The sequence below is a fragment of the Myotis daubentonii genome, chromosome 1 (genome assembly GCF_963259705.1).
Source record: "Myotis daubentonii chromosome 1, mMyoDau2.1, whole genome shotgun sequence".
NCBI lineage: Eukaryota > Metazoa > Chordata > Mammalia > Chiroptera > Vespertilionidae > Myotis > Myotis daubentonii.
Genome location: NC_081840.1, coordinates 184,926,516 through 184,939,553, shown reverse-complemented (window position 1 = coordinate 184,939,553; position 13,038 = coordinate 184,926,516). Strand labels below are relative to the sequence as shown.

The 13,038-nt window shown below is 45.6% G+C and overlaps 1 protein-coding gene across 2 annotated transcripts; it reads right to left on the bottom strand.

The window, feature by feature from the left end:
• Window positions 1-576: 576 nt before the first annotated feature.
• On the bottom strand, window positions 577-10,368 carry LOC132227236 (uncharacterized). 2 transcript variants are annotated; one of them, XM_059682123.1, is made up of 4 exons: window positions 10,267-10,368; window positions 6,130-6,195; window positions 2,813-2,893; window positions 577-1,281 (listed from the first exon to the last, which is right to left on the bottom strand). In XM_059682123.1, exons 1-4 carry the CDS (start codon window positions 10,306-10,308, stop codon window positions 850-852), a joined length of 621 nt encoding a protein of 206 aa, XP_059538106.1. In that variant the 5' UTR covers window positions 10,309-10,368; the 3' UTR covers window positions 577-849. The 2 variants fall into 2 exon arrangements, with proteins under 2 accessions (XP_059538106.1, XP_059538115.1); XM_059682132.1 differs by lacking the exon at window positions 10,267-10,368 and adding an exon at window positions 7,129-7,242.
• Window positions 10,369-13,038: the final 2,670 nt, after the last annotated feature.

Genomic DNA, 13,038 nt, shown 5'->3' with positions numbered 1-13,038 from the left:
TTTTGTTGTCAGATAACTTCTTCCTTATGAGTCAGCTCTGATTTCTTCGTTTTACTTGCTGCACACAAGACCCCACTAAAATCTCCGAGTGAGTCTCTGGCAGTGGCTCCATAGCTAACTGAATAGTTGCTGAAGCTTTTCAAAGACAGTTGTCTGCCTGGTGGGCTATAGTTTTAGTTTCTAATCTCACTCTTCCAGGATCATCTCTGCCTGATCATCTAGGAACTGGTTGCACAATTTATTTTTTTCTCTGAGCCTTTTCCTTCTGCAGTTTTGAATTGTTCTGTTTGTTTCATTCTGGGCTATCTCTGTCCCTCTGGAGTCCACAGCTCAAGTGCTGGACGTCAACGAATGAGATCAGGATTAAGGCAATAGTCTGAAGAACTGTAGGGATTAACAGTGTAAATGACCACCCGCAGAATCTCTCCAGATTTGGGAGAAACAATCCCTAGGGCAGGAAGAAAATGCAAAAATAAAAAGGCAGGACAGGGCAACAGTTAGCAGATTCCTATGGCCTCCCAATTTTGCCTGAAATGAGCTTTTGAAAAAACTTTCATAACAGTGCAGAGGTGATTTAAAAGTTGGCTGTTTTATTTTTAGGTTAACAATGAGAAATTGCCTCAGGGTTGTGGGGCACGTGCCAACATCACTTTCCTGGGTCAGTGAAGCTTCTTTATGGGTGAATTTCATTCCTAGAGGAGTTGGTGACTGACTGAGGTGAATCCCATAACGAAAATAGTCATGTTCACAGGATACACTGCCAGGGGTGGTTGGCCAGGGCCTGGCAGGTGTGGGTCTGGTCTCTTCCCGAGGCGGTGGGGGGGGGGGGGGGGGACTAAGCATTTCAGGTCACATGTCTCCTCGGGGTTCCTTAGTGGTGGGCGAGGCGGGGAAGCTGGTGCTGCGAAGTGCTCCCGTTGTGGGGAGACCTGGAGTAGTCAGAACTTGGGGTATCAGGGACAACCTGGCTGACATGCCGAAGTAGCTCCCCAGGTTCCCGGATACAGAGGCCTCTCCATTGCTCTCCAATATCTTGGACTGGGTGGCGGGTGTGAGGACAGGGCCTCCCAGAGCTGTGCTCCCCAGCGCGGGAGGAGTCAGAGTGGGCGGGCTTTGTCTAGGAATGACAGGCGCTGGTGGAAGCTGGAAGCCTGCCACCGTGTTGACAGTGGTTCTAATTCTATCTGGCGCTCCAAAAACACTGGAAGTCCACAGAGCTAGCAAGTTGGCTGCCTTCCTGTCAAAAGCATTCTCTGGTTCCCCTTTCAATCTTTGAATTGGCTGTAAGTAGAAGGACAGAGACCAAGTTAGAGAAAGCACGTCCTGGCTGGAATACACAGGTGGCACCATTCTAATTGACAGAGTTTGGGCCTGAAAGAGCCTGGGGAAGGAGTGGGGGGTGGGAGACCATGCACATGTAACTCCTACAGAAGATAAAACAAGGGGGGTCCTAAGGCTGAATGACATGCAACAGGTAGGCTGTGGCTGAAATTGGACTAAATCAGGAGACTGGTTTGGCTTTTTCCTGATTTGCCTACATTTAAGAAATATATATTTTTATTGATTTTAGAAAGAGGAAGGGAAAGAAAAGAGAGAAACATCAATCAGTTGTGTTCTGTATGCACCCCAATGGGGATCTAACTTGCAATCTAGTACGTGCCCTGACCAGGAATTGAACAGGCGACCTTTTGGTGCACGAGACAATGCTCAACCAATTGAGCCACGCTGGCCAGGGTGATCTGCCTACACTTTGAATGTCACCTGTCCCCTCAGATGCAAACTTAGAACACAGGGACACGAGCCACGAGGATGGGTTTCTATCAGTGTAGCCAGGTGGGAAGGTCCTAAAGTACCCTTAGACCCTGCTGTGTACATCTTGGTCACTACCACCCACCCCCTGAGTCCTTTCCATGATGGTGCTTTGACTAAACAGTTAAGATGGGCTAGGTATTTTCTGTCCTTTTGTTTTATTTTCCTCCTTTACTATCAATGTGACCCAATGCTAGGACATTTCCAACAAAAAAATCTTTGGGGCACAACTGTGCCATGTTACATATACCCCAGGACCAGTCAACTTGGCCTGGTATTTTTATACCCTTCTCATCTCTGTTGACCTAGTTATCATCATAGGTCATATGCCTGTTAGAATAGTTAAGTGCTGCAAGCAAATGTGAGTTAAGTCACAGCTTTTCTTGAGCCCATATTCTGTCGGCTGTGCTAAGGGAAACACTGAGCTTTATGGGCAGGAATTGGAGCCCCAAACATCCTAGTCAATATGCCCTACACGTCTAATTGCTTCTGTTGTTGATTGTGGGCACCATTTTAGTCTTAGGGTTTTCTTTAGGATGGCATTAGAATTCAAGTGGTTGGTTTCAACGCTATGACTTCTAAACTCAGCACAGCACTGAATTTTTCTAGTATGACAGAGGTATTTCATATGAAAAAAGAAAACACAAAGAAAACTTTTTTCCCTGAATCCAAAACATTTCTACTTAGGTTCAGTACACAAAATTTTGAAGAATTCAGACACACTCAGATTTTACCAGTCCCTCATATATTACCATTGTACTAAGCTTCTACAATTCAAATATGGACTTATTTTGTAAATTACCTAAAGCAAGCATTCTAAACCAGGAGCAGCGCCCCCCAGGGGACACTTGGCAATGCCTGGAGGCATCATTGGTTGTCACACATAGCAGGTAGGGCATCTGTAGGGGACAGCCCAGGGATGCTGCTAACGATGCTACAACCCACAGGACAACCCAAGGTAACTCAGTTTGTGCTTTAGGAAAGGCAATATGCTATGACTTACCAGAAGCTGAAATATGTAGTAGCCTTTTCTGTGCCCAGGACTGCTGTCACTGCTCTCCTCTGACAAACCAAACGCTCCTTTCTATAAAAGAAGAATTTAGTTGCCTCAGAACCTAATTTCTTTCAGTCTGTTGCTTCCTTTCCAAAAGCAAGGATTGGAATACTCCATTCATACTTTCAAAGTAAGGTACAAAAATATCTGTCTCTGCACTCTTAGGAAATAAGGTGATCATAACCGATTTATCTGGATTACAGACTTGTCCGCACTGATATTTAGACATTTTTTAAATTGTTTGGAAATATCTTAAGTGTTGCCCACTTCCAAGTTATCTTAACTAGAGCGTACTAAACACAATTTGCATTTTACTCAGGGCCCCTGTAAACACCATCTACCTACTGCAATCCTGTGACAGCCCCAAACGAATATCCAGAGTGAAGTCCATGTGCCCTGCTCTGAGTGATCCTAAGCTGAAGTTCCAAGTCAAACAATGTTTTGGTTTGTGACAGTGCGGGGGGGGGGGGGGGGCGGGAAGGAGGAGGCGAGACTTTGTGCTGTGTGTTTTGTGTTAGGAAACCAATCAGAAGCTCTGGCTGTGGACTGACATAGATATCTATGGGACATAATTGATGCATCCTCTAAGACCAGTGCCAGTAATCTAACTGAGCATGTCCAGTAAGAGATTATTTGATTATGAAGAGTGAAGAAAAGGAATGAAATATGAGATGCAAAATGCATTTGATAGACAAGATTCTTAAAACATCAAACCCCTGTGGGAGGGAGTTTGGTTGTAGCTAAAAGGCCAGAAAAAGGAGTCCTGGGGAGCAGAAAGATTGAAAATATTACTTGCAAGTCCCTTTCCAATACTAATATTCTATGAGGTTATGATTGCATTTTCACGGAGGGGTTCCAGTTGCTACCACAGGCAATCAAGAGCCCAAAAGCTGTTTTTCTAAGAATGAAGTGGTGGCTAGAAGGAATTTAAAAGCAGAAATGAGTATGTCTGTGAGTGTGTAGGGGGGAGGGGAGAAGAAAATGAAGCAGAACCACAAGCAAGTAGAAAACACACAATTACTGTAGCTCTTTCCCTAGAGGAAATATAGAACTTGACACTAGAAATATTTCACATTCAGTGCCATAGATTAAAACAGAATAAGATGTCATTCTAAATAGTTACAATTTTTAAAAAGGAAAGAACACAGCAGAGATAAAAGGAAAGAAAAATGGCATAGGGCATGTATACCATATACAGAGTATCCTCCCAAAATTGTATACAAACTTTGAATATTTATTCATTCCAATGGGTTAAATCTGAAAAGAAATAAACATCAATTGAGCTATTAGTTAAGTGTGTATACATTTCTGGGAATATATATATATATATATATATATATATATATATATATATATCTTTTACTTCATAAATACAAAATGCACATTACATATAAATGACAAAAGGATATAGATATTGCAGGTGGTTTGTGGGAAGAACAAGAAATTTTCTGGATTGTTGGGATTGCAGGAGTGGGGAAAGGTATCAATATTTAACATATTGGCATGGCCCTGATGTCCCAGCATCATAAGAAAGAGAAATCAATGGATGCCCCACTCCCCGCTGCTGTTCGCCCCTCCTCCCTTGTCCTCACAGGTCTGAATAAGCAGCATCTCATGCAGAATTTCTACCTGCTGGACTCCTCTAAGATACCTCACTTTTGACAGACAGCAAAGAAGCCGACTTTTGCGGCCACCCAGAATGCTGGCTGGAGGCTGGAAAAAGAGTCCTGTTTGATTTGTCAGCTGGAACAGTGAGAGAGGTGTGGGTGTGAGCACAATTTCTTCATGTTTCGCTGTAGGGAAGTGGACAGCAGTTGGCCTTCCTGTAGGGCGGCACTCCTGAATCTTAAGGGCCCATGGACTTCTAGAAGGTCTGCATGACATTTGATGCAAAATGTTCATGTGGGGGTGGAAGATCCACATGGATTTTCAAAGGGGGTTGATGACTCCAAAAGAGGTGAAGACAGTGGCATGGAGCATGTCAGACAACCCTGGTCCTCACCATGTCCTAGGCCGTACGTGGTGTCCGCTGAGCACCTCCTATTGAATCCTCCCATGGGGACGACAATGAAGTGCTGAGCCCAGACTTGACACTAGCGGGCGTTCAGTGAGTGAATCCATGCAACAGCCAATGCTGAACTGTCCAATCCCACCCCTTAACTCTTCATTCTTTTTCTTTTTTTAGTATATGTTTATTGATTTCAGAGAGGAAGGGAAAGGAAGAGAGAGATAGAAACATCATTGATGAGAGAGGATCATGGATTGTCAGCCACCTGCACGCCCCACACCAGGGATCGGGCCCACAACCTGGGCATGCACCCTGACCGGGAATCGAACCACGACCCCTCATCATTGATGTTTCTAGATCACCCTCTCCTTTCCTCTCTGAAATCAATAAAAATAAAAAAATACATATATATGTTTTAAAATAACTGCAGGAGGAGGCATGAGTGTGTCTGAGTTTAGGTGAGGGTGGGGCGAGGGCCAGGGAAGTGCTGTGTACGTTGCACCCTCAGGGCTGACGAGGTGTTAACGGGCTGCAGGGGGAGGAAGAGGGCTGCTCTGAGGCAGAAGGAAAGGCAAGGAGAGCAGCCGAACGGTGAAGCCTCAGAGGCAGACATTCAGATCTCCATCCTTCTCTCTTCCACCTCCCTCCGTGCCTCTGGGCTCTTCCTTCTGCATCATAAAGCAAAACTTAAACCTACATGTCCCCCCGTGGACTGTGTTGTGGAGATATCCTGGATCAGAAGGGCCTCCCAACCTAGACTCCCACTCTCCCCGCCTCGGAGACAGAGTCAGCAAGGTAAACATTATTTCTGAAAATGTACTGACTCCTAAGTGACTTTTAGTCACCCTCATTTTACCAAAAATGAATTTAGGTCCTTTCTTGAAGGAGGGAATGGATATAAAAAGGGGCAAGAATGGGGGGAAAACTGACCTAGTTCAGTGGTCGGCAAACCGCGGCTCGTGAGCCACATGCGGCTCTTTGGCCCCTTGAGTGTGGCTCTTCCTAAGCCTTAGGAGTACCCTAATTAAGTTAATAACAATGTGCCTACCTATATAGTTTAAGTTTAAAAAATGTGGCTCTCAAAAGAAATTTCAACTGTTGTACTGTTGATATTTGGCTCTGTTGACTAATGAGTTTGCCGACCACGGAAAACCAGAAATCTGGACGCCCTGTAGACTCGCAGCGCATGACTCTCTTCCTCTGGGTCAACCTAGGAGCCCCGCCAGGGCAGGAAGTGGGAAGGCGCAGCGTCACTCACCATCTGAAGTGTAAGGACTCCGTGGAGAAAGACCAGCAGACTCACACACGGGGCCATGACGAGGCGCTGAAAGCACAGGGGACACTTCTTAATTCATACAAAGAGCCGCGTACGCACACACACACGATGCCCTGGTCATTCAGTCTGTATTCATTTGACACCAACTATGTACCATGGAAACAGCGTGCACAGAGGTCACGAGAGCAGGCAGGGTTTGAAATCCCGGCCTTGATACTTGCTGGCTGTGTGACCTGGGCAAATTATTTAACCTTTTCGTGCCCCATTTTCCCCATTTAGAAAGTGGGGATAACATTGAAAGCTATTTTAAGGCTGGTTATGAAATTGAATGAGGTGGTATATATGAAGCATTTAAAATGGGGTCTGGGCCCTGGCTGGGTAGCTCAGTTGGTTAGAGCATTGTCCTGATATGCCAAGGTTGCAGGTTCGCTCCCTGGTCAGGGCACGTACAAGAAGTAACCAATGGCCCTAACCGGTTTGGCTCAGTGGATAGAGCGTTGGCCTGCGGACTCAAGGGCCCAGCGTTCGATTCTGGTTAAGGGCATATACCTTGGTTGCAGGCACATTCCCAGTAGGGGGTGTGCAGGAGGCAGCTGATCAATGTTTCTCTCTCATCAATGTTTCTAACTCTCTATCCCTCTCCCTTCCTCTCTGTAAAAAATCAATAAAATATATTTTTTAAAAAATAAAAAATAAAAAAAGAAGTAACCAGTGAATGTGTAGATCAGTGGAACAACAAATCGATGTTTCTCTCTCCCTCTAAAATCAATAAATTAAAAAATATACATCAAGTTAAATAAATAAAATGGTGCATGGAACACAGCCCTCCGTGTGATTTTATTGTTACCACCATGCTCAGAGCTGAGCACCAAATAGATATAGAGAAAAGTAGAACAAAGGCCTGGCTGTCAAGCAATGCAGTCTATTTGAAGAGATTCAATATAAGGAGCAGACTTCTGCCCCTACTGCGTTCGTCCTTACTGACTCACAGCGGTTAACTCATAAGATATCTGCTGAGAGGATCCATACACTGGATGCAACACCGGGTGACTTTGACACGAACAGTGCCTTCCTTGCACAGCTGTCTAGGTCCAAAGGTCGAATGTTCAAAAGCAACAACAAAAAAGCCTGAAGCGGAAATAACTAACAGCCACTTGGGTCCTAGGAAATCAGGCTCTGGTTAACTTGACATCCTCACCATCCTGGCTGCTTCCTGACCTGCTGGACCCCGGCCCACTGCTAGCCGGCGAACACCTTTAATTTGTCGTCCACAGAGGCCGTGAGGTGTTTTCCAGGGATCCTGACTCAGCAGTGTGGTGGCTGACTCCGCAGCCTCCTCCAGGAGCTGTAGCAGGCCCGCCCCTTACCACCCCCCGCCTCACCCCACCCCCGGGCCCAGTGAGCCTCCTTTCTGAGGGCAAAGAACACGGAGGACGCCCCCTCTGGGCTTATTTCCTGGCGGCGGAGGCCCAGCAGGTCACTCCTTGGGAGCAGGAACCACCTGAGAGCTCTGGTGTGGATATGTGGTGACTGTGGAAGCCTGCGAGGATATGCCACCCCAGGACATGGCCCGTTGGCATCGGAGTTATTTTGAGCTAAGACCCTGGAGCACCAGCAGATACAGGGAGAATTCTGAAACCAGGGCGTGCGTTCCCCTTGTGCAAAGGACATTTCTGTTTGAGAAGAGCATGTCCCTCTCCCTGCCAGGGAGAGAAGGACTCCCAACAACCTCTACTAACTCAGAAGGCGCTGACTTGGGTCGGCATGCTAAGCCTCACTAAACAACCTGCTACCATTCTCCCCCTGACACCGCCCCATAACTCACCTCCCTGGCCTACGAGCCCCAAACCCCTTTCTGTATGAGCTCAAATTCTACAGTGGTTGCTCGTCACTGGGTGTGCCCCTGCGTAGGTGCACACGTGAGTGAACTTCTGTTTGTTTTTCTTGGTGGTCTGCCTTTTGCCAGGCTGGTTTACAGGGCCCCAGCTGAGAACGTACGATAGGCAGAGGGGGATTTTTTTTTCCCTTCCCTGCACTATTTCCTGCCTCCCCAGCACTTTCTATAGCCCAGGCCGTATGTAGCGTGCTTTACGCACATTATTTCACTTAATCCCTGCAGTAAGGGCATCGGGTGGGTGTTTTATGCCTATTTAATAGACTGGAGTCAGGGTCGAATGTCTGTCTGCCTCCAATCGATTCTTTCTGAGTGACCCAGATCCCGAGGCCCGTTTCTTCTTGGCCCTTTGGGGTGAGACAGGATAATGGTCACGTGCGAGCATTTTATCACTTACAGCGTGCTTTTCCAGAAACAGCCACCCAGTCCATGGCTTTTTGTTACCAGAGCCCAAGCTGACTAAGACACAGGCAGCCCTTTGCCCCCAAGAGCTGACCTTCAGGCCCCTTAGCTCTGCACATAGCACATGGCACAGTTCCAGGTTTCAGGACACTTCTGCACCTGGGAGCTGACTTCCTGCCACGGACAAGACTGTCTACTTTCATTTTCCCATGAGGCCTAGGGTCTTCCTCCGTCACACCCCTGCCCACACCACTGCCACCAAATGCAGGGCCTTTCCCCTCCTACCACGCAGCCTTCTGTATTGAGGAAGGAGGACAGCTAGACAGACTCCATGTGGACAGATTAAGCTGAAACTCTGTAGTATTGTCCGAAGAATAGCAAACCCCAAAGGTTTCCTCTCCACCCCTGCCTGTGGTATTGTCTCATATTCTACCTTTAGGAAGTTTCTTTTTTTTTTTTTTTTAAACTAAAGTTACTGCCTCTCTTTATCTGCAATTAAATTCAATAAATATTTATTGACACTTTGAAAGGTAGCAGGACACAAAGAAGGAAGATATCGCCTTTTATAATGCAGGCTTCTCAGCCCTAATAGTTACCCCGGCCTTTCCTGAAGGACAAGCAACCTGGCCAGTATGGCGCATTCCCAGGGACCTGCCCAGTAAGAACGCTGCATAGGAAGGAGAATTGAGCGCCCCCTGGAGACCATGGGAAGTAAGACCAGGCCTGCCTGGAGAGAGGGTAAAGCGGGTAAATTTCCCAGGCTCCCAATAACCTCCAGTAGCTAGAGAACCACCTCGAGGAAGTTAGGCCAAGCGGGAGCTATGTCAGACAATAACATTTAATACTAATAATAAAACATAATAATGAGACTAATCTTTACCAAGCCCTCACTACAGACAAGGCAGTACACGATCTCATTTGATCTTCATCATGCTACCAAATAGGCTTTAATAACCAGTAAATGTCTAAATAAGTAACCAGTAAATGTTGAAATTACCTGCAGGGTTAATATTTTTTCAAAGCTTGGCTGCGTGAGTTTAGAAGAGACACAGTAACCTATGTGAGTAAAATACCCCTTTATCCAGTGGGTCCTGATCTACAAAAGATCTAAAACAGATCTTGCAGGCATGGGGTTGTCTTGTTCTTACTTCAGCTCTTCTGTTCAACTACACCCTCCTTAGAGGCCCAGCAAAAGGAACAACATATATCATGAGACATCTTATCGGTTCACGTTCAAAACAACAAAGGAACAGAAGGAAACATCTTCCCCAGCCACGGGCTTTGCTGATTCTGTCATTGCCATTTCCCTTCAGCAAAACCGCTCAGAGAGATCTCGGGGAGAAAGCACTGGATACCCTGAGGGCTCGTCAACAGGATCGCATGCCTCTCAGACTTCTGCAGCAAGGGCTCCGTGTGTGTGTGTGTGTGTGTGTGTGTGTGTGTGTGTGTGTGTGTGTTTCCATGCATATCATCAATAAAAAAATGTGAGCATGTGCCCTTTATATATTATTTACTTATCATTTAATTTTCGATCTGTTTTCAGCATGTGTTCTACAGCATATGTAAAATGTACATATGTAAACTCATTAAAAATAAGTCTAAAAGTTTGAAATTTCAAAAAATAAAAATTCTAGAATTGTCTTCTACCCCAGTGGGTCTTGTGGCCCACTGCCAGGCTACCAACAAACCATTCTTCCTACTCCAATAACCATCTCACGTTGCCACATCCGCCAGCTCCATCTGATGCCTGCAGGTTTTCTAAACCCTGAATAAATCAATAATTCAGAGGGGAGGCATTTCCCTTCGGGGCCCCCGGGACTTACCTGCTGCCACTGGAGGCTTCTGAGACCAGCAGGAGACTCCATTAGGGAGCAACAAAGGCATATTCTTAACCCCACAAAACGCCCCCGGTGAAGAATTCTGTGGTTTTGGGTGTTTTTGAGACAGGAGGACTTATAAAACATGATGTCAGATAGGGAGGGACAGTCTGTTTTCAGGATTTGTTTTTGAGAGAATTGCTTACTCCTGGCTTTGCAGCCAACCACAACCCCCCCCCCCCTCCTCCCACATAATTATGCAGAGGCTGGAGGGGAAAGGCCCTTCAGGAGGTAGGAGGCCAGAGCCTTTTCAGCATACACATTCATGAGTTCCTAACCACCAGAGAGCCCCTCAGACAAACAGCACCAAATACTGTAGACAAGTAACCTTTGAAATGTTGTGTCAGTTTTATTTATTTATTTTTTCAAACAACTGATTAAGAATTTACAACAGTCAGAGAAGAATATAAGGCAGATGGCAAATTCTAATGAAATGAACCTAAGCTACATCACGTCACATCTTCCTTTGTGTTGGCTTTTGTCTCAGACAATATTTTATTATTCGGGGTTTAACATCTGGATGGCGTTCATTGTAAAAATTCTTCCATTTCAGGAGGTAAACACTTGCTTCTCATTTCCTGCGTTCCTTCCAGCAAATGCCAGGAACGTACAAAGCTTGGTGGGCACATAGAAATGTACCAGAAAGCGTACACTTCCTGCAACAGAGCTTCCTAGAGAGCAACCCTGCGATTCGCACAAACGTGTATGAGAAGCACTTTGATTGCCAGCTGAAGAGGCTGACGAAACCGCGCCCAGCAGCCCTGCTCTGGCCGGCTTCCCTGCACACTCGGTCTAGCACGCCAACCCACCGCCCAGCTGCCGCAGGCTATAACTCACTCTCAGGGCCTCCTATGGTGGCTGTCCCACCCCACCACCCCCACAGCCGGAGAACCTCTCACCCAGCTGTGCTGATCGGGTCTGCTCGCTGAGCCAGCCGCTGCGGCGTCAGAAGGGCACAGAGCTGTGCTTCTGAGGATTCCTGTAGAGCAGCTACTAGTATTCTCAGACCTGGCTGCACATCAGAACGATCCCAGGCATTTTGAAAATGCTGGTGCTCTGATCCCTTCCACAACCAGAAATTTAAATTTAGTTGGACTTAGATGAGGCGTTGGTATATTTTTAAAAGGTCCCCAGATGATGCTAAAGTGGAGCCAGGGCTGGGAAGTTCTGGATCACATTTCTCTCCAGGTCCCAGCTGTGGGGATGAATAAAACTGTGTCCTTTGTTAGCCATGTACTAGTAAATATTTGTTTTACTAAAGTACCCTATTGTTCTCAGTGCATTGGTCATAAAAATGTAATTCCGCCCAGCCTGCGTAGTTCAGTGATTGAGTGTTGACCTAGGAACCAGGAGATCACGGTTCAATTCCCATTCAGGGCACATGCCTGGGTTGTGGGCTTAATCCCCAGTGTGGGGCGTGCAGGAGGCAGCTGATCAATGATTCTCTCTCATCATAGATATTTCTATCCCTCCCTCTCCCTTTTTCTCTGAAATCAATAAAAATATATTTTAAAAAGTAAAAATGTAATTCCTAGCCCCCAAGGTATCTGCTATACATTCATATGTGATATATATATTTCAGAAAGGAAGGGAGAGGGAGGGAGAGATAGAAACATCAATGATGAGAGAGAATCATTGATCAGCTGCCTCTTGCATGCCTCCTACGGGGGATTGAACCCACAACCTGGGCATGTGCCTTGACTGGAATCGAACTGTGTCCTCTTGGGTCATAGGTTGACACTCAACCTCTGAGTCACATCAGCAGGGCCAGATATATTTTATTACTTTTCACAGCATCCTCCTAGGTGTAGCAAATTACTGCTTGAAAGCAGTGAGAAGCTCAGGAGGACAGAGGCCCAGGCTCTCTGTGCTTGTCTGTTTCCCTATTGCCCGGAACCAAAGAGATACATGAAAATTATTTGTTGACTGGATAGTTGAATGAACAGAGAAAGTTAAGACCATATATTGGACTACTGAACTCAAATGTATTGAATGACAGAATCTAGATAAAAAAAATATCTCTGTGTGAGAGAATGCCGAGCTGAGTCCAATCAGGTAAGTGATAACACAGGTAAATATAAGATCCAGTTCTTCAGTCCAAGGGGACAGGTATGACGATATCAAACATGTTCTTGGTGGTTACCCAGAAAGATAGTTATTCAGTGGTCGGCAAACTCATTAGTCAACAGAGCCAAATATCAACAGTACAACGATTAAAATTTCTTTTGAGAGCCAAATTTTTTAAACTTAAACTATATAGGTAGGTACATTGTTATTAACTTAATTAGGGCACTCCTAAGGCTTAGGAAGAGCCACACTCAAGGGGCCAAAGAACCGCATGTGGCTCGAGAGCCACAGTTTGCTGACCATGGCCCTAGATCATATTAATAGACATAGGATCTGGAATGTAGGAGGCAATCATCTCATTTTTGTAATTTGCCAGATCACATCTGTGGTATTATGTGCAGTTCTAAAAACCATTATATATAAAAACTAGAGAAGATGTGCAGAAGACTGGGAGAAATCAAACTATGTCACAAAGAATGATTAGACAAATGGAAAATTTTTGCCTGGAGAAACTTGGGACTAGGAATATTATGTTTATTTATTTGAAGGTTGCCATTGAATAACAAACTAGATTTATTCAATGTGACCCCAAAGAATTCAACTGGGATCAAATGTTAATTCCATACAGAGAATACCTTTCCAAGAACAAAG